A 22387-nucleotide genomic window follows, 5' to 3' on the forward strand; every position below is an offset into this window, starting at 1 on the left:
AACACTTGTCACTTAACCTACCCCCGGGATTCCTATTTGCTCATTAGTATGATTGATTATGCAGGTCCCCCAGATAGCTAATCTTTATTAATGCTCTAGAGGGACTTAAACTTGCCATATTGGCGGAGCACAATAAAACATGGGGATGGCAGGCCATCCTGTATTGCTAATACCTAATGCAGGCTTTACCCATTCAAACCACTTGAAGTCCACAATAAGGTTTTATGGATCCCTGCCTTCCTAATGCACATGTAGAGACTCATTAAAATGTACTACATGTAAATGTATTCAGCAATTAGCCTTTGCAGCTTCACAGAATTGGACATGTCTCCTTGCATCTGGATAACATCATTGATAGGCAAAACCCAACATGTATGTTTAAGCTAATTTAGCTCTTGCAGTAAAGCACAGTATGCAGATTATTATAAGTGAAAAAAGGGATGTCGGATTCTTTTTTATTATCACACTAAAATCAGACATCAGCTGCTCCTGGAACCTGTAGGTGTAGGGCTTCAAAAATGCATTAATAAAAAATGGTAACCAATAAGTGGAAGTTGAATGCTTTTAACATTTTAGGCTGGGTTCTCCCTAGTGCGAATTGGATGCATGTTTCCCCACATCCAGTTAGCACAGCAGGAGATTGTGACCTATGGAGCCGGTTCACACATCTCCACAGCAGCTCCGGTGCGATTTGCACAGGAGCCCTGTGCGTCTTTTGGTCCGTTTCAGGTCCGAATTCAGCCAAAAATTTGGTCTGAAATCAGACCTGAAATGTTGAATGAGGACGCACTGGACCCCTGCTGTGAGCCACTGCATGCTCATATGTGCACCCAGTTTCACTTTCCTTCAAAAAACAGGGAAAGAGTTTTGGGGCCCAGCGTATAGGACACCTGCTTAAAACATTACGGCCCTTTCTGTATTGTTCCTCTACAGACCTGTTTGTAATGGGGTCCCCTATTACCATCTGTATCAGACCCTCATCTAGGATGAAAATGGCTGAAGCTGTTATTTACCAGCAATTTAAATGGCACTTTTTTTATTTGGTCATTTTTGATGTAGTAGGTTGTAAACATTGTACAGATGTGCCACTTCACAGGCAGGGTCAGGGCATTCAATGGGCATGTTATGTAAAGGGATTTTGCATTTTTAAAGTTTCACTTTAAGTATTAATAAAATCAATGTTCCCAGAGAGACAGAATCTTGCAATTTTTTTTTGTTTTGCTTTGGTACATGTGTCCCGGTGCAGTGCTCTATCTCTCATTTCATTTGTTTGACAATTCCTTGCTTATTAGCCTAGATGGCCATTACTTTATTTTTTATTTTTTTTTTTTTTTTACATTTGGCTCCTATTGACTTCAATAGGGTTCAGATTCGGCACATAAAGTAAGTGGTTAGAACTTCTGCCCAGCAGCACCAGAGTTGTCAGTTCAAATCCCAACCATGGCACTACCTGCACAGAGTTTGCATGTTCTCCTTGTGCCTATGTGGGTTTCCACTGTGTACTCTGTTTTACTCCCACGCTCAAAGACATACTGGTAAGTTAATTGGCTCTTTTCCAAATTGGCCCTATAGATGCAATTGTAATCTCCTTAAGGGCAGGGACTGATGTGAATATATACTGTATACAGGGCCGCTGATAAGCCAGTACAATCGGTCCTGTTGTACTGGGCCCAGGCCCCAGCAGCTACATAGGGGGGCCAGGTACAGCTTTATTATTAATTTATGCCTAAATGAATAAATGGATTTTATCAGACCACACACCCACTCCTACTTGCTTACCAGAGCTTAAATTACATTTCCCCGGGCTCCATTAGGTCAACAGTGGGGCCCAGGAGGTGTGAGCAAAGAAGAGATGGATAAAGTCAGATGGATAAAGCCAGTGCTGCTGTTCCACTGCACCACAGGGGTGAGTGGGGTTGGGGGGGCTCAGTCAGGAAGGCTGTACAGGGGCCCATTATTTCTAATAGCGGCCCTGACTGTATATGTAAAAGCACTGAGTAAATTGACGGTGAGGTTTATGTGAAAACTCAACTATCTGCTTTTCTAAAAACAAATAAAATCCATTCTGAGAAAATTTGTGAATTTTCAACAGATATTCCCACCACAAACTGGAATATAGAAGTAAATAATTAATGGGATATAAGAAGTTTTCTTATTTGTACCTATACCAGCCTGTTTATTTCAAGGATTTGAAGTGATTAATATACAAAGTTTAAACACAACAAATATATTTTACCAGTCATTTTAAGGTAAATTTAAGAGTCCAGCGTAGGGGAGTAGTGTAACGGCCGCTCACTAAAGCTGGCCAAAGATGAGTCAGTTTTATTTGTTCGACCAGCAAGTTAAATGAAAAAACGGACCCGATTTCCCCATCCACACATTTGAGGTAGATGGGGAAATCCTCTCCACTGTGTCAGAATACAGTGATCTGCACTGCACGCTGCAAGCAGAAATTTTCCAACAGGCTGGTTAAGCAGAATTTAATTGGTAGATAGACTTTTGTTCAAACACAGTGCCCACACATGGACCAAAATTCAGCATAAGGCCTGGTTCACACTTATGCATTTTTAGTGCTTTTTGCATATTTGCACTACAGAACATGTTCCATAGGAAACCACGTTAAATGGACTGTAGTGCAAATCTACAAAATGCAAAAAGCATGAAGAATGCATAGGTGTGAATCAGGCCTTAGGGCTAGTTTACACTAGCATTAGCCCTCTAAAGAGTGATCTGCAATGGACTGCTTTTTAGAGAGTGTTGTAACCCCTAAAATCCCAGATCACCATTCCACAACTGCATGCACTGCTTGTTATTGCAGAGCAGTTGTTGCATGTCCCCATTCAGGTAAGTGCTATAGGGGATCATTTTTGCCACACTGTGATGTAATGTAAAGCTTTACAGCCGCTGTATGTGTACTCCCCTATCCGCTACCCTTATAGCTTAAGGGGGGGCAGTTGTTAGGCAGTAAAAACGTGTCTAATATGTGAGCCTTAATATGTTTTTGAGTGTCAGACCCTATTCTCCAGATAATTTTTTTTTTTGGGCTATATTTGGTCTCTCATTTGGGTCCAAGATGTCTTGATGCCCTAATGTGCAGCTAGAAATTTTTTTTTTAAAAACGAAGTGCTTCCCCTAGGGGATTATCTGATGCAGCAATGAGCCGAGAGAGCCGCCGGGGGACCCCAGAAGAGCAGGTTTGGGGCCACTCTGTGCAAAACGAGCTGCACAGTGGAGGTAAGTATGATATGTTTGTTATTTTAAATAAAAAAAAGAATCCTTACAATCACTTTAACATTTGTATGCAGGATGCCTAATTGGTCCCAAGCTCTGCCCTTTCTCCTACTTGTTTTAATGCTGTTAAATAGATAATTTCAAGATGCTGAAGTTAAAGTAGAACTAAGGCCAAAAACTAAAAAACAATATGTGATAAAGCTAAGTAGGATGTAAAATATGCCTGTCTTTGTCATGTGAATGCAAGTATATAGAGATATTTACCTGCTCCTCCTCCAGCCTGTCAGTTTCCTTTATTGTGGGGACAACACATCTTCCTCTTGCTTTTGCTGTTATTGAGGAGACTACAGAGTGGCGGCATGATGTCATTAGGGGGTGTTGCTTCCTTTCCTTAGAAAGCCCTAGCATGTCAATAAACTTAGAAGACACGCCAATGCTCTGCCTGCTCTTCTCACATTCAGTTCACCTATGCCCCTCCTATGCCCTTTCATGTCCCTCCTTTGCCTCTGTCCACTGCCCATTGAATCATGGGAACTGTACAAGAATGTTCCCTGTGCAAGACACAGACGCTAGCAAAGCGGAGAGCAATGACGTGCTATCTCTGCAAGACTCCTTCCAGCAGCACTATGTGAATCCAGTGGCACAGGCTCAGGGAGGAGGGTTAGAGCAAGCAATAGCAGGTGTAAAATGAGGTACCCATAATTTCTTTTTTATTATATTTAATCATATGTGTCATTTTCATGAGAATTTTTTATTTAAGCACATAATTGCTTCTGTTGGTGTTTTTTCCTCTGCCTGGTTCTCAGCTTTCACAATAAGATATGTTTGCACAATTTAGATTGACAGTGATCTTAATTATGAATGTAAGTCCCTTCTTTAATTTATATATTCTAGAGTCAGCAGAGTGATCTGATGTTGCAAGTAGACTAATTATTTGCATTACGTTTATGTACAATGCCTTGCTTCACAAAGACTAAAAGATTATATTGTAGGGTCTTACGCTAGCAGTCATATACCATACCCATCTACCTAGTAGAGAAATTCAATATAATTGTAATTTAGAGTATTCTTATGTCATACCAGATTTCATGGTGTTTAATTTACTGTTTGAAGTTAGCTCTTGAAATCTTGAAATATAACACACATGCTGGCTTATGTAAATTATATTACCCTAATCTTGTAGCAATGTCAAATGAAATTCACTGAAAGCAAAGCAAAGGTGTACTTAGGGCTTCAGTTTCTTTACATAAAACTATTCTATATTGTCATTCACAAACAGATGCTCAGACCACATTTTAACCCAATTGCTACTATTTAAATTTGCCTACACATAGACACATGGGCATTCTTGATTCCTTCTTGAGTGGTTCTCCGTTTCTTTTCTTTTTTGTGTGTTTTAAGTGGTCTGAAGGCTATAGAGTGGTAACGATTGTTGCTGGTCTCTTTGTCCCTGTTGGAGAGACATGGTTCTAGCTTGCACTCCTATACCAAAAACTCCTATACCAAAAACATGTAAAATTGTCTGAGCTGTAGTTCTGCTTTAAAACATTTTTTTCTCTTGGATTTATCTTGCTCTTTGTTATCACTGGGAAGTTCTAGCTCTAAGATTGTTCATAGCACTTCCCTTAAACCAGCCATACATGGATCAAAATTCAGCCGATTCAGCAGGACCTGGCTGAATTTTAATCCATGTGTAGCCCTCTCTGTTCAACAGAAGCTGGTCCTGCTGGAAAACCAGCATTCAATAAAGCGCATGCAGCCAATGGGGCTGCTGTGCTGATCAGTGTATTCTGGTGGCGGGGGAGTCCTGCTGTCAGAATACAAACACACAGCAGGAAGAATTTTCCTGTCCACCTTGAATGTGTAGTACAGCAAAACAAACAGTCTTGCGCACGAATGTGTTAGCCAGGCAGTTCAAAGTTCAGGATGGACAAAAGCTTTTGGCCTTGCTGCCCTGCAGGACAGGGATATCCTAGCAATCAAATGGGAAAACAGAAAAGAGAGGGCACACCAGCCTTGTGCATTATCCTTTGACACATTTATTAAGAACAAACATAATTAAAAACTACTCACAAAGGTAGATAGAAAATCACACTTGAAACAGTCTTTTACAAGTGTGATTTTCTATCTACCTTTGTGAGTAGTTTTTAATTATGTTTTTTTCTTAATAAATGTGTCAAAGGATAATGCACAAGGCTGATGCGCCCTCTCTTTTCTGTTTTCCCACCTTGAGTGTGTAGATGGGGAAATCTACTCAGGATTTTTTTTTTTATTCAGCCAGCTGGCAGAGTGAAAAACATAGAGATATGCAGGACCACCTTTATAATGTATATACAAATGATTGATGGCTTTGTAGATAATACTTTTTCCTTGCAACCCTGAGGTCCTCAGTTTGAATCCCCAGATGTCACCTGCATAGAGTTTGCATGTTCTCTCTGCACTTGTTTTAGTTTTCCTTTGCACTCCAAAGACATGCTAAGGAGTATGGATGAGACGAAAGCCCCCCCGGTTCGGTTCGCAGAAACCATGAATCAGCTGACAGTAAGCAGGTCTGAAGGAGAGGTTCCTGCTCTCTTCAATGAACCCTTTCCTAACCCGCCCCAGACTGACCCTCTGCCAGTATATGTGTGTAGGACGTCTCTAACCTCTACACAGAAAAGACACCCCGGTGAGGCATCCCTAGGACTCCAGAGTACCGTTGGGATCTCCCTATCATCCGCCAGGGGGCAACTTTTAAGCTTTCTTGACTCATACAGCATACGCTGCTTTGGGTCCCAACTTTTCGGTAAGCCTCCATTTCATATGGGTGGTGGTATCTGCACATCTTTATCTGTTGCATCAAACCCCGGAGAAGGTCACCAAGATTGTTTATATAATTTTATTTCCATTTTTGGATTTCCATTTTTTTCTCCTGATTGGCACGGCTGCCACCAGACTTATAAAGCCTTATAGCATCAACCATCTTTATGCCCAATATTCATGATTTGTTTCCATCATTCGGGGAACTATTTTGACCTTTTGTGTTCACTATACACTCACGTGGTGATTATTAGTGTCTCACTATCAAGATGGACTGTTGGATTTATTTATGATGGACACTTATTGTTTATATATTAATATTCATAATTGTTCACTTTTTTCTTGAATCACTTTGAATTTATAGCGCTGCACCCACTTTATATACTGTACAGTTTTCAGCAAAATTTCTATTTGCAGTGTCAGCGGCTTACATGTTTTAGAACACGTTTTGGAGTTAGCGCAAGGTTATTTTTATTTTTGTTTTTTAATAACATGGTGTGGGCAGATTTCTGCCAGTCACAGGCTGTGTCACATCCCTCAAGAGTGTGTCTTAGAATAAGAAGGGGACAAAGCCTCCCTTAATCTACATGTAATATTCTGCCCCCGTTGTGTTTAGCTGGTTAGTGGGCTATGAGGATGGGGGAGGGAGTTGGCTGTCATTTGCCACTGTGTATACACCCACATGCGCGTCTCTATAGTCACATGGGCTGCTCAGATGGGATTGGGAGGAAATGTTCAGCATAGAAACTCACTGAAAACTGAGCATGTGCAGAGTTGCCACCAAAGCTGCAAACATCCCTAGCTCCATTTGCAGACATGATCCATTATTCCCATCCTACGTCTCTTGGAGTTTTAAAAAAAAGAGCCATAGGGATGCAGAGGAAGACAGGCAGACAAAAATCTACTCACTATGAATAAATCAGTTACATTCTGCTCTCCCCAACTAAGTAAACTATTACTAACCCTGCCCAGACTGAGCACAAAATACAGAGGGCAAAAACACAAAATCCTTTGTGTCACCTCCCCACTGCAAAGAATGACATAAAGAATTATGTGCAAATATAATATAAATACAGGACCCATCCTAGAAGTAGCAGTTTCAAGCAGCAACTCAGAATTTCACCACCCAAGACAAGAACACACGAGTTGCAATCTGCTTTAAATCCAAACTGAACCTTAGACCCCTCTCTATTGGCCCAACTCACTCACTCATTTGAATATGTAAGTGCACAACTAGAGAAATGAGCTTCAGCCTGCAGTCACACCAGGTACGATTTAAAGTAATGCGATTGAAAGCCCGACTTCAACCACTACTTCAGTGCTACTTCAGTGAGAGGGGCTGTCCATGTCACAGGGAGAAACAGTGATATTATATACAAAAGTTTAACTAGCAAAGATTAATCTTTCACTTCTTTCAGGCTCAAGTAGTGCTGATAAGGACACCGGCACGATTTGCAGCACGATTTACATTATAGTCTATGGCAGTAAAATCGTGCTGAAGTCCTGAAAAAGTAATACATGAACTACTTCTCAAATTGTTGTACTACCTGAAATCTTATCTCTTAAGATACTGCCATAGAAATAAATTAGATGCTACTTCAGGTACGACTTGTAAATCGTATGTTGTACCTGAAGTCATACTGGCGTGACCGAGGGCTCAAAATGTTACTCATACACCAACCAATAGGTAGCGGAAAAGTCAAGTCAATCAAGTAAATAATTAAATCAACCTAAAATCCCAGCTGTATAATCATTTCAGCATCTTGTGCATCTCTGTGCTACTCTTCCATCTAGATATATAGCCCATTAAGACTGCAATTTTTACTTAGCGTAAGCTCTTGGACCCCATTGGAAGATTTCCCTTCTATTACTATTCTAAGGGACAACCCAAGATGTATGATTTTCTTTTACTTTCACCTTCAATGATAATGGTAAACAGGACAACAATTAGAGGGGATGAATCTCCCTAACAGGGACAGAGGTAGAAATAAAAATATGACAGGTATTCTAATCCATCTCCACAATGTCCAAAACTAGAAAAAAAAAAAGTTTTGACTTTATTTATACTTTAACAACAAAATGGTCACTTCTGTTTTTGACTCTATTGCTTCTGTCCTGACCAACTATAGACTAATGTCAAACTTGTTTAGGAAAGGCTATTGAAAAGGCAATCACTAGAATGCTAGAGGCCTGGTAGCCAAATAACATAAATTATGATCTGGTGGAAAAAAATACAGAACAGGAACAGCACTGGTTCGAGTATTGAATGGTCTATTAATGGCTAGAGACATGGAAGAATGCTCCATGCTTATCTTCCTTAATCTTCCTGATGTATTTGATGCATTATTGAATCACCTAAAGCTGCTCTGTGGTCTAGAGGGCACAGTACTCAGCTTGTTCAAATCCTTTTTGTCAAGGAGATCACAAAGGGTTACAGCGGGACACCACTTATCCTCTTCACTTCCATTACACACAGCTTTATTCTGTCATTTGCCTTATTGGGAAATAAAACATCCGATACAGTATCATGCCCTTCGCTACCATTGCTATGCAGATGAAACCAAACTCTACCTATTCTTCAAGCAAAACAGGTGATCCTTTGACCAAGATGACATACAAGAGTAGATAAACTGTAACTGGCTTAAGCTGAACAAAGACAAGACAGAAATGTTTTTGATTGGAGGGCAGAGGCAAACATTACAGTGGCCACAAACACATCAAGCTGGTTTAAACCTTGGGAATACAAATCGTATGTTCTTAGACCATGTGCACAGCCTGGGCGTGATCCTGGACGCTGTCCTATCAATTATGCAAAAGATATCACCTATCCTTCCAACATCTCAGGGATATTCAAAGACTTTAAACATCTGATTCCAGCAGAGGATATGCCAACATTAATCCATGCTTTTGTATTTTTAAGACTGGACTACTGCAACTTCCTCTATTTCAGACTCCATGAGAAAGAACCACATCTGCTACATAATGCATCTGGTACAAAATGCAGCAGCCAGGTTATTCACCCACCAACCTTGCCACTGCCACGTCACCCCAATTCTTCACTCCCTACTATGACTTTTAATCAAATGGAGCATGTCATTTACAATCAGCCTACTTAATTATAAAGTTCTAATTAACTTGGCCCCAGGCTTTCAGAACTAACAGAACCTCAGAAAAAGGAAAATTACACAAGCCCAAAGGCACCTCCAAATCTTTTGGCTCTAATGCATTCTATCATGCATACCTACAATATGGAACTCACTGACATCCATTGTCCGGTAAGCACCCCAACTGGGTGTTTTTAAAAACAGACTGAAGAAACCACTATTTATCCAGAATTATAGCAACGCCTGACAAATTCTTCTCTTGAATGATCACATCAACAAAAACATTATAATAATATAATAATTATTATTATTATTATTATTATTATTATTACTTTGTAACTGTGATATGGTGGAATTTGAGTCATATATGTTTTGGCTACACCATATCAGGGCTTGAGGGCATATATGTATGTACTCAACAAACCATATATATCAATAACATATATACTCTATGTCGCCAACTTCAACAGTAAATTCATTTGTATCTTCAAAAAAACTTGGAAATGATCAAGCAGCTGTGTTGGGCAAGCTGAGTTTGGCAGGGGGGCATTTCTAAACCACGTACTGCAGATCTTTGAGTTTTCAAGAACTATTATTTTTAGATTCAGCCCATGTTGATGATATGAAAATGCATTTAAAGTGATTGTAAACCTCAGACATGAAATATGAACAAAGCATGTCCCTCTATAGCAGGGATATGCAATTAGCGGACCTCGAGCTGTTGCAGAACTACAAGTCCCATGAGGCATAGCAAGACTCCGACAGCCACAAGCATGACACCCAGAGGCAGAGGCATGATGGGACTTGTAGTTTTGCAACAGCGGGATGTCCGCTAATTGCATATCCCTGCTCTATAGTGTGTACTTGTCTCAATTAAGAGCACTAAGGGGTTGATTTACTAAACCTGGAGAGTGCAAAATCTGGTGCAGCTCTGCATAGAAACCAATCAGCTTCCAGGTTTAATTGCCAAAGCTTAATTGAACAAGCTGAAGTTGAAAGCTGATTGGCTACCATGCACAGCTGCACCAGATTCTGAGTGCTCCAGTTTTAGTGAATCAACCCCTAAGTGTCATTTCTGTCTGCTGCCGCATTCCTCTGCTATCAGAATGAATCAGTTATGATACGGTTTCCTGACCGTAAGAGAAAAATGGTGATGGGGGGACATTGACAGCCTCAGCTTTGTTCCCTCCAATTAGCTCTCAGAGCTCTCCTCACTGAGCTTTGCAGTGTGTAAACTGTATCATGTCTCTGCCCCCGTTTTTTGAATAAAAGAACAGAAAACTGCTGATAAACAGGTACGACTTTGGATGAGGATTTGTTTTATCTCTGTGTATCACCAGAGGTTATTCACTTCATTGGGTATATATCAGGGTTTACAACCACTTTAACATACAAAATTTATATTATTACTATACAATGTTAAGCTTTACTCCAGCCAACATTTTTGTGTTAGGCTACAGTCAAGAGTTAAAACTTCTTCTTTTCGTTATTTTTTTTCTTACTATCTGTGATCCCTTTGTAGATATATTAACCCTAATCTCTTGAGACAAAATAAATGGCAGAAGAGGTCATCACAGCGTCACCATGTAAAAGCACAGACAGCAATAAAAACATTGGGATTGATTTACTAAAACTGAAGAGTGCAAAATCTGGTGCAGCTGTGCATGGTAGCCAATCAGCTTGTTCAATTACCACTTAAAGACCCCCCACTGCATTTATATATTGTGGCAGGGCAGCTCCATTGTGCAAAACAACGTACTTGTATTTAATTTCGTGCAATAGATACTGTACTGAGTGGGAGCCAAGCAGAGGGTCTGGCGGACCCCATGTCCGCCGGCCACCCAAGATCCCTCTACAGAGAGGCAGAACAGGGATCTGCCTATGTAAATAAGGCAGGTCCCCATTCTGACAGGTAAGTACACAGAGATCTTCTGTTCCTTGTAAGCAGGAACATCGATCTCTGTGTTCTTTCTGTCAGTCCATCTCCCCCACAGTTAGAAAACACACCCAGGGAACACACTTAACTCTTTGATCGCCCCTGATGTTAACCCCTTCCCTGCCAGTGTCATTTATACAGTAACGGTGCATTTTTTTTGCACTGATCACTGTATTGGTGTCACTGGTCCCCAAAAAGTGTCACTAAGTGTCAGATTTGTCCGCTGCAATATCGTAGTCCCGCTAAAAATCGCTGATCATTGCCATTAGCAGGAAAAACAATATGAATTAAAAGTCTATAACTCTATTCCATAGTTTGTAGATGCCCTCATTTTTGTGCAAACCAATCAATATATGCTTATTAGGATTGGTTTTACCAAAAATATGTAGACTACATATTGGCCTAAATTGATGAAGAAATTAGATTTTTTTACTTTTGTTTTTTGGATATGTATTATGGCAGAAAGTAAAAAAATATTGTTTTTTTTCAAAACTGACGGTCTTATTTTGTTTATAGAGCAAAAAATAAAACCGCACAGGTGATCAAATACCACCAAAAGAAAGCTCTATTTGTGGGAAAAAAAGTTTTATTTGGGTACACTGTCGCTTGATTGCGCAATTGTCACTTAAAGTAACGCAGTACCGTATCACAAAAAATGGCCTGGTCATTAAGGGGTAAAACCTTCCAGGGCTGACGTGGTTAAGCTTTGACAAAAAACTTGGAAGCTGATTGGTTTATATGCAGCGCTGCACCAGATTTTATAAATCACCCCCAGTGTCAGAACGACTAACCTTTCCTTACCCTTATATATATATATATATATATATATATATATATATATATTTTTTTTTTTTATCTGTATCTACATTGGAGAAATCTTGCTAATAGGGACAGATGGCAATAAAAACCTAACAGAGGCTCTGGCCCTTCCCAGCTCTATCGAAAACAAAATAAAATATTTTGTTAACAACAATTCACTGCATCTCAGTGTGCAACATATATATTCAAGACTAGAAGGAAAAGGCAATAAACATACAAAAAGCATATGTCATGGAAACTTACACTCTTACAGTAAATGTCCAACCTTTTTTAAATTGCATGTGCAAGAAATGTATGCTAAATACATGTTAATAATATGCAGCTCTGTCCTTTAAAAGAGCATGTTGTAAAATATCCCATTTCGTTTATCTTTTTTTTTTTTTTTAAAGCGATCACATGACCTCAGTTAACAGCTGCTTAAGGGGATTAGAGAGCTGTGGGTGGAGACTGCAGGAGGGGCATGTCAGCAGGAGGCAGAGACACAGCAGTACACTGATCTTCATGGTAAAGAGCTGTACAGGGGGGCATACCAGTACAAGTCTGACCACTAGATTACAGGCAGGCTGTGCCCCAAGTAGAATGCAAAGAAGAAAACTGACCACACTGGGATGGATGTGCTTCCGTAACTAGCATGTTCAATTTAAAATAGGAATGCAGGGGGACTGGCAGGATCACCAGGTATTTCATGCCAAGAAAGCAGTCCAAAGAAAACAGGATACTTTTATACAAGTATGTGGTGTCACAAACACATATTGGAAATATGAAATGTTGGTGTAACATACACTTTAAGCTTAGGCATAAGCCTGTGTCTGAAAGCAAATACCGATGCTCTTAGTAAACACACACACCAATGCCTTCACATAAATAGCCTTAGTATCTCATGGAGATGCAGCTATCCACACTACCAAACAACACAAAATGCTGATGGATTGTTTATATAGAAGTGATAATTTTCATCATTTTCATTATATCATTTTCAGGCCTGTATACTGATGAACAACATTCAACAGCTAAGAGTCCAACTGGAAAAGATGTTTGAAAATATGGGTGGGAAGGAGGTAAGACCCTTTTTATATATTGTGTGTGGTTTTTATCAGAGTATATTTAAAGATCATTAGCAATATGCCTATTTAACAATTAATTCACATCAGTATTTGATCTTAGAAAACAGTAATAAACCTTATTGCAATAAGTTAAGCAAAAAATAAAGCACTAAATTCCTAGATTCCGGTGCACTGAATGCTAATGATCTGTAACGTTAAAAAAAAAAAAAGATATTCTATGTTTTGTGTTGTAATCACCAGTCCATCATCTCCAGCTATTACTGCATATGACATTTCTGTATCTGTGTTGATGGTATTGTGTTTTGTGCTCTGTCTGTAATGTGTCATGTCTTTGTCCAATGCTTTTTAACCTGCAATCAACCGAGCAGAAGATAGAAGGAGCAATAGCTTTTTACAAGGTTTGTGAAAGCTAGCATGCATTGGTAGTTCAAACCATATGTTACAGGCTGCATCATGGTGCCAGCCTGACAGGCTATTGTGACTGTGCCAGCCTAAGATAGGAACACAAATGTTCTATTGAGAATTCAGTGGGAGATGAAATAAACATTTTACATTGTGACATCTGCTATAACAATTGCTTAGTAATAAAAACAAGACACGTGGAGCATCCTAGTTTGACCTCTGGGTGCTTATGTCTTTTTTGCTCTAAAAAGTAATGGTCTGTGTCTTTTGCACATTTTATACATAGGCATTAAACTGATGCAGTGCAATAACTATAAATTACAACATCGATATAGCTTTCTCTCCTCTGTCAGCTGAAAAAAAAATGTTAATCCATTTACAATGGAAAGCAACAAGTGTCATATTCCCACTATCAGTGATACAGGACTCCGTTCCTGGACCTTAAAGGGGAACTAAACCCTTATATAATTTAAGACCAAGGAAGCTGCCATCTTAGCCTCTGTTTGAACTGCAGCTGCCATGGTGCCTGCACTTGTAATCAGATATGGCAGTAGCCATTTGATGACTTGACAGTTCAGGTGAGTGTTGACACCAAGTGCACTAGTAATGGTAAAAGTGACATACCCTGAATGTAACTGTTTTGGAAAATAGTTAAATGTGTGGGTTTTGTTCTGCTTTAAAGTGAGACTCCAGTTTTTGTTTTTTCATCTTCAGGTCAACTATATACAGTTAATCCGGAAAGTATTCACAGCGCTTCACTTTTTCCACATTTTGTTATGTTACAGCCTTATTCCAAAATAGATTCAATTCATTATTTTCCTCAAAATGACAACGTGAAAGAAGTTTGGTTGAAATCTTTGCAAATTTATTAAAAATTAAAAAATCACATGTGCATAAGTATTCACAGCCTTTGCCATAATGCTCAAAATTGAGTTCAGGTGCATCCTGTTTCCACTGATCATCCTTGAGATGTTTCTACAACTTGATTGGAGTCCACCTGTGGTAAATTCAGTTGATTGGGCATGATTTGGAAAGGCACACACCTGTCTATATATCTATATAAGGTCCCACAGTTAACAGTGCACGTCAGAGCACAAACCAAGCCAAAATGTCCAAGGAATTGTCTGTAAACCTCTGAGACAGGATTGTATTGAGGAACAGATCTAGGGAAGGGTACAGAAAAATTCCTCAGCATTCCCAATGAGCACAGTGGCCTCCAGTGGCAGCTGGTGGGGATTTTTTTTGGGGGGGCAGCAAACAACCCCCCAGGCCACCGGTGGATCGGCACTACCCTCTTGCAGCATTAACACAGCCCCAACCCGTTGTCCTTACCCTGGATGCTGGCAGTGAGAGTGTGGTGAGCTCAGGGAAATCTGCTCCGGTGTCCTCTCCTGGAGCAGCTTCCACAGTGTCTCCTCTCTCCTCTGACATTTTGGCCAATCGGGAAACAGGTTTCATACCTGCTTCCCAATTGGCCTGGAGGAGGATCAGTGTTGCAACATCAAATTTTCATTCGCTGTTGCAACACACCTGGTTGGGCTCCAGACGCAATTCTCTGTGTCCCGAGTACACCCAATTTTGAAGCCTATTAGAGCCTATGGCTCAAATCAGGTTCTTCAAAAAAAAAACCTAGCCACTCTAATTCATATGCTCGGTGACCCAAAAGGGGCCGGACACATAAATAGGGGTGGCCACGGCAGCCATAGATAGATTCATGCTATGCATGAATCTATCCACTGCATATAGAGGGAACGGTGCCCCTAATGGACAAGCCGCCCCTGGTGGCCTCCATCATATGGAAGAAGTTTGGAGCAATCAGGACTCTTCCTTAAGTGGGCCACTCGACCAAACTGAGCGATCAGAGGAGAAAAGCCTTAGTCGCTCTGACAGAGCTCCAGGATTTCTCTGTGGAGAGAGGAGAACTTTCCAGAAGAACAACCATCTCTGCAGCACTCCACCAATCAGGCCTGTATGGTAGAGTGGCCAGATGGAAACCAATCCTCAGTAAAAGGCACACAACCACCCCCCTGGAGTTTGCCAAAAGGCACCAGAAGGACTCTCAGACCATGAGAAACAAAAATCTCTAGTCTTATGAAAGAAAGATTTAAATATTTTGCCTGAATGGCAAGCGTCATGTCTGGAGGAAATCATGAACCGCTCATCACCTGGCCAATACCATCCCTATAGTGAAGCATGGTGGTGGCAGCATCATGCTGTGGTTGTGTTTTTCAGCGTCAGGAACTGGGAGACTAGTCAGGAACGAGGGAAAGATGAATGCAGCAATGTACAGAGACAACCTTGATGAAAACCTGCTCCAGAGCGCTCTGGACCTCAGACTGGGGCAAAGGTTCATCTTCCAACAGGACAACAACCCTAAGCACACAGCCAAGATAACAAAGGAGTGGCTATGGGACAACTCTGTGAATGTCCTTGAGTGGCCCAGCCAGAGCCCAGATTTTAACCTGATTGAACATCTCTGGAGAGATCTGAAAATGGCTGTGCACCGATGCCTCTGGATGGAGTTGATGGAGCTTGAAAGGTCATGCAAAGAAGAATGGGAGAAACTGCCCAAAAATAGGCAGTTTCATCATACTCAGAAAGACTTAAAGCTGATGTGATTTTTTTTGTTTTTTATTTTTAATAAATTTGCAGATTTCAAACAAACTTCTTTCATGTTGTCATTATGGGGTATGGTTTGTAGAATTTTGAGGAAAATAATGAATATATTCGATTTTGGAATAAGGTTGTAACATAACAAAATGTGGAAAAAGTGAGGCTCTTTGATTACTTTCCAGATGCATTGTACATTGCAAGGACCGTATCACAATTTCAAGATGATTGTTACTGGTCCTAGTTTGTCAAAATTTTGGTAGCTATCTGGGAGTTTTAATTGGGAGATCCTCCCTAATATGATCAGTCCTAGTATTTTAATCATTTTTCCTAAACCCCTGGTCTTTACAACACTCTGTTTAAGTACCACACCAAAATTAAAAACCCCAGAGCAGTCAACACATGGATATTGATGAAGATTTGATAATCTTCTTCCATGTAAGGTCATCTGTAATTGGAGCTGAAGCAGACTGCTGGGAGCTGTAGTGAAATAATTACAGGAGGAGTTTTATTAGAGAATCCTGACCACAAACTGTAGTCATAGCAGCAAAAAATAGGGATTTGAATTTTTGTGGAAAATGCAGAAAATCATAGCTGGCTATTGATTGGCCCAGTAAGGTAATTAAAATAAGATTATAATACAACAATTCTTGTTTAGCACTTATATGTGTATTTAAATAAACTGGAGTTTTACTTTAAAGCTGAATTCCAGGTATGGCTAGCATTGCATAGTTACATTGGTCCAGCTTGAACCAACGTAAGTATGCATATACCATACTTTTGGGATCCCTGTCGAGGCTGGAAATAACTGTAGTAGTCACTCTAAGGTTCATTAACACCACACCCAGCTTAAAGGCATCTTCCACGCATGTAATTAAAAGGATTTGTGTTTTTTTTTTCCTCGCTCTTGAAGTCACATTAAAAGAACCCTCCCCTTGCTGTATAGTATTTTTTAAATTATATGTTTATCTTATGGAACATGTTACATGTAACATATTCCAGCTCCTGCTGCTTCTCCCCAGGATCAGAGTGACAGTGGCTGTGGATTCTTCCCCCTCCCCAATCAAAAACAGCACAGCTGCATTGGGCTCGATGCACAGAGCCGCATCATTCTTTCACAGTTTCCTGTGAATGAGTGAACTACAAGTACCATCATCTACCATGGTAGATGGCTTGTAGTGTGGAGGTATGGAAGCTGCAGGGCTTGTTTGTAGAAGCCCGATCCACTGATCACAGGTGCAATGCTTTCCAGGAAAAAATAATAAATGTTTTGTTTCTGCAAAACATATGTGCATTTATTATTTTTTCCAAAATGGTAAACGTGGCCTTTTTATTTATTTTATATTTTTTTTCTTTATTATATGTCCCCCATGGCAGTACCCTGCTCCCCATATTTTTTAGCAATAGCTTGCCTAAAAAATTTCAAGATTTGCTTTCCCAGCCCCCCACCCCACCCCATAGCCTTTAGTTCAATGTTAAATTTAGGTTTCGTTAATTTCAATCAGGATTCGATAAACTCCCCACAAATCAAACATAGGCAGATTTGCTCATCCCTACATGTGTACAATTCAATTGGGTGGGAGGAAAGGAAAGTGCTCAACATCTGTTACTAACTTTTAATTTAAGAAGACAGGGCACGTCCTACTTTATAGGTAACAGACTATAGGCCCTCTAAAAACTCACATGATTAGAGAAATTAAAATCAGATTACTATATATTGCTGAACTGATTTGCTCTTTGCACTGCATTATTGAAAGGCCCATGTGTTTTGATTGATTGATCAATGCAAAAAAAAAAAAGAAAAAAATAAGCTAAAGAAACAACCTAAAGACTGTGTTCCTCTAGTGATAGAAAATTCCTAACATCTTAGGCAGATCCATGTCACTATATGCTCTTACATGCTGGCTATGCATGATGAGGAATGGTTTTCTAAGGTACTGACTAACTGGTGCTAAGCATTGGCATGTAAATCTCACATTGCAGCTTACTACTGCTTAGTCAGCTGGTGCCACTGTATGCTTTATAACTGGTACTTTTTTATTTATTTTGTATCTTATTTCAGCAAGTACATTTGATCGTTTTTTCCAGAAGCATATCAGAAGATCAGTGTGGGCTGAAGAGGCATAATGTTACTATATTTTATTTAAATGGTGTTTTTGATACAAAATGAAACAGCCTAAGAAAAAGTTGCTGGTGCTGGCTTATTTGCACAGCAGTTAAATTTCAGCTCAGTTACTGATTCCTCAATAACCAGACAAAATCAGATACCGTATGTAGTTTGTGTTTATTTTATCAGTTTGCATGATGTTAGGAAACCGAGGAGATGTTTTCTGCTTGGATTGCACCAAAACCCTGTGCCCTGAGCCACTTTCTTCTTGACAGAACACGGCATAACCTGTCTCCGTTCTGCCAGTAAAGTGGCTAATTATTTCTACTATTCTTTCTTGTTTTTCCGATAATTGCAGACAGCTTTAACAAAATGGATTTGGTACACTTTGATGCACTTTCTAAACCAGTGCCCAGAGTTGTCTAAAAAAATTTAGGGCATGCCTCGTGTTAAAAAAAAAAAAATAATTGTTTCATATTATTATTGAAGAGGCAAAGCTAAGAGGAAGGGGCCAGCAGGGGAGGGCTGGAAAAGGATCCAAGTTCCCCTGGGCTGTACTATTCTACAAATGTCTGCACTTCTCCCTGAATGTTACACAGCCCACAGGATATACACCCGCACATAGTATCTATCTAAAATTTTTAGAAGGCCTATGTAAACCAGTATTCAGTAGCTTTCACTGATACTTCAGAAAAGGAGTCAGCATAATCAGATTAATTTCTGGATAAAAGCTAGGGAAAATAAACAGCCTCCTAAAAGTCCTAGTTTTGACTATTACTATTTATTCTGACAGTGAGATTTTTGACCAAAGATTGCAGAGAACATCAAAATGAGTCTTAATGTGCTCAATTCTGGTAACATTTTTTACTTCAAATTAAAATTTAAATTGTTTTTTTGGGGGGCCTTACAAATTAAATAGAAGCCAACCTAGTCCTGCATCCATCAGTTATTTATAAATGCGAACCAAACAGAGATAAAAATGTGGACTTTAACCACTTCAGCCCCGGAAGATTTTGCTCCCTTCCTGACCAGAGCATTTTTTTGCGATTCGGCACTGCGTTGCTTTAGCTGACAATTGCGCAGTTGTGCGACGTTGTACCCAAACAAAATTGACGTCCTTTTTTTCCTACAAATAGAGCTTTTTTTTGGTGGTATTTGATCACCTCTGCGGTTTTTATTTTTTGCGCTATAAATAAAAAAAGAGCGACAATTTTGACAACAAAGCAATACTTTTTACTTTTTGCTATAATAAAACATCCCCCAAAAAGTATATAAAAAAACGAATTTCTTTCTCAGTTTAGGCAGATATTTATTCTTCTACATATTTTTGGTAAAAAAAATCACAATAAGCGTATATTGATTGGTTTGCACAAAAGTTATAGCGTCTAGAAAATAGGGGATAGATTTATGGCATTTTTTTCTTTTTTTTTTTTTATTAGTAATGGTGAGGATCTGCGATTTTTATCGTGACTGCGATATTATGGCATTGCATATTAAATTAGATACTTATTTATTACACAAACAAACTTACAATTAACAAAAGTACAGTATATAGATCCACCATTATATTTACCTGTAATTGTATCCTATTTATAAATTTTAATCTTAATTTTGTTTGTTCAATAAATACACATCTATTTTAATATATAATTAGTGTCTCACCTGATACCTTTAAAGTCCACATTTTTATCTTTGTTTGGTTTAGATTAATAAATAACTGATGGAGGTGGTACTAGGTTTGTCCCCTATTTAACTTGTAAGGCCCCCAAAAAACAATTTCAATTCCAATTTAAGTACAAAATGCTATCAGAATTGAGCACATAATGACTCATTTTTGTCCAGGGTCTTTGCTCTTTTTGGTAAAAAATCTCACTGTTACAATAAGCAATAATAGTCAAAACTAGGACTATGCTCTGGGAGGGTAAAGCTGTTGAAAATCAGGACTTGCTAGCTCTCTACTAGCCAATATTATCCAGCTCTCCATTGGTGAACGCAGATACCAATTTGACAGCATGCCTTTGTATCCTAACATCTTAAAAGTATATGTTTTAACTTCTTGCTGTATAGCAAACATTTACTTTCTAAAATTGCTTGCTTTCTTCCTTCCTATATTAATAAAACAGGTATTTATTAATATACTAACAAAAAGCACATGCAATGTAGCTTTTTGTTGCAATGTGTATTTCCAGGAAAATGCACAGTAAGCATGAAAACCAAGCCTATGACAATTGAAATGTTAGCTTGCTTTCTCAGGGCTATAAAAGACAGCCTTGTAAAGATGCAGCAGCAAAGATCATATTACTGAGCTTCTTATACTGAAAATAAATAGCACAGTTTGCTTGCCTTATTTCTGTCAAATTGCTCACTTGAGTCTATATGAAAACTTGGTTTGAAGATAGCGTCTGTTCTTATTGCTGGGAGACAGGTCAGTCACTGTCATGCAATGTTATGATTTTGTCTTGGAAGGAAAGTGATTGAGGAGAATGCTTAGAGTCAGTCTTTTTTAGAGCTAAAATTAGACTCTCGTTATCTATATCTGAAAGCTGCAGTAAACAAATTATTTCCCTAAGATGTATTTCCTTTTCAGAAAATACTGGCTGTAGTCAAATACAACTTGATTGACAGCCTAAATCTCTGGAAGACACCCTGTTGCTGAACTAAATCTCCAATATCAGCCTAGTACCATGATGTCTAATGTGTTATTGATACTTAACCATTTATTCTGGCTGAGGTTGCCTATACAAAGAATGCTGACTGATATGCTCAACAATTTATAGTGTACAAGGTGCTCATACAAGATGCTCTGAACAATAAATCCCTAAGGTTTAAATTGCTCAGAATGGAAAACCGTAGGGACCTTGTATTGATAAAGCAAAACTTTATTTTAAACTATTAGGCGCTGTTCAAACTGATGCGACGTAGGGTATGACTTGTGAGACCCCAACTCGGATGATGTGAATTCAATGTTTCCCTATGAGCGCTGTCTTAACTGATACTACACAAGTCTTTCTGACTTTAGAAGAGGTTTCTACACTACTTTGGTCTGACTTTAATATGCCTTCAATGTCACAGAGTGTAAAAAAAACACATCAAAGGAGGACTCCAAAGTTGCACTGAAAGTCATGCAATTTTTGAGAGGGCTAGTGTGAACCAATCCTTAAAGAGTATGTCAAGTCAAACATTTCTTTTTAGTTTTGGATGGAGTGGGAAGAAATCAGGACCCCTGTCAGGTTTTTACTGCTATCTTGTCCTTTCTTAAAGAGATTTGCCTTCTCTTATTGTCAGGGTGATAACAGTTTCACCACACAGGAAGTGAGATGAAATATCCCTAATGGAGCCCCAATAATAGTAAAAACTCTACCCTTCCCTACTCTATTCAAATGAAAAAACAATTCTGGCGGGACACATACAAGAAAAGATGTATGGACTGGTATCTGCTCCTACTTCTTTGCACTGCTTGATGGCCCCAAATATATTTAACTCTATGCACATTGCTACATACATTTAAGACCATTTTAACTCAAGGATCATAATTAATATTATACTTTCAGTGGAAACCAGTGGGAAAACCTGACTTAAAGCTTGGATCGCTGATCTGCAAGTCGTGAAAACAAAACATTTTTTTATCAATTTAGTACTAGCAAATATAGAGGCCAAGGGACTACAGTAGAGTGACTGTATGCAACACACCATCAATTAATTGTCTACAAAATTCTATGCATTTAAACCTTTTTTTTAAGTGACACTGCCCTTCTCCAAAACGAATCCATGGACATCAAATGGTTAATGGCTCTGTAATCTGTTTTTCATGAAAACATTTTTAACTGTGTTTTTTTCTGCTTCTTTGTAGCCTCTCCTTTTCCCCCTCATTTCATATTAGTTTCAGTCATGTGCACTGCTCTATGCACTACAAAATCTATAGCCCCTAGTCCATCTAGGAAGTGAGCAAAGAGGATGGCTACCATTCTACATACAGTGGGACCATTTAGAATGAATGTAGCAATCTTAGACAAGAAGTCGGATTACAGCAGCAAAAAAAGAAAAATTAAAAGGAGGCTGAGAATAATAGAAGGGACTTTCTTGAGTTAAGAATACATACTTAAATACAATTTTCTTTTTTTAGGCCAGAGTTTAGTGCCACTTTAAATAATGCCATATGTAATAGGAACAATTCAGGCACAGTGGATGATATATAAGTAGACATAGACATGTACTGGTCTGGCATCAGGTAGAAAGATCAAAGGTTTCAAAAGTTGAGTTTAGACACAGCACTCGCTGGAGGCGGCGAACATAAAGGTAATGTTAACAAAACTGC

General features: G+C 39.1%; 1 protein-coding gene across 1 annotated transcript in view; it reads left to right on the forward strand.

Moving 5' to 3' along the window:
- UNC13C (unc-13 homolog C) overlaps window positions 1–22387 on the forward strand; it is an 884756-nt gene that overhangs the window by 641066 nt on the left and 221303 nt on the right. Inside the window, exon 25 of the mRNA XM_073618754.1 lies at window positions 12870–12947. Within this exon, the coding sequence (XP_073474855.1) occupies window positions 12870–12947 (78 nt within the window). The remainder of the gene's footprint in view (window positions 1–12869; window positions 12948–22387) is intronic.

Source organism: Aquarana catesbeiana, linkage group LG03 (genome assembly GCF_042186555.1).
Source record: "Aquarana catesbeiana isolate 2022-GZ linkage group LG03, ASM4218655v1, whole genome shotgun sequence".
Lineage (NCBI taxonomy): Eukaryota > Metazoa > Chordata > Amphibia > Anura > Ranidae > Aquarana > Aquarana catesbeiana.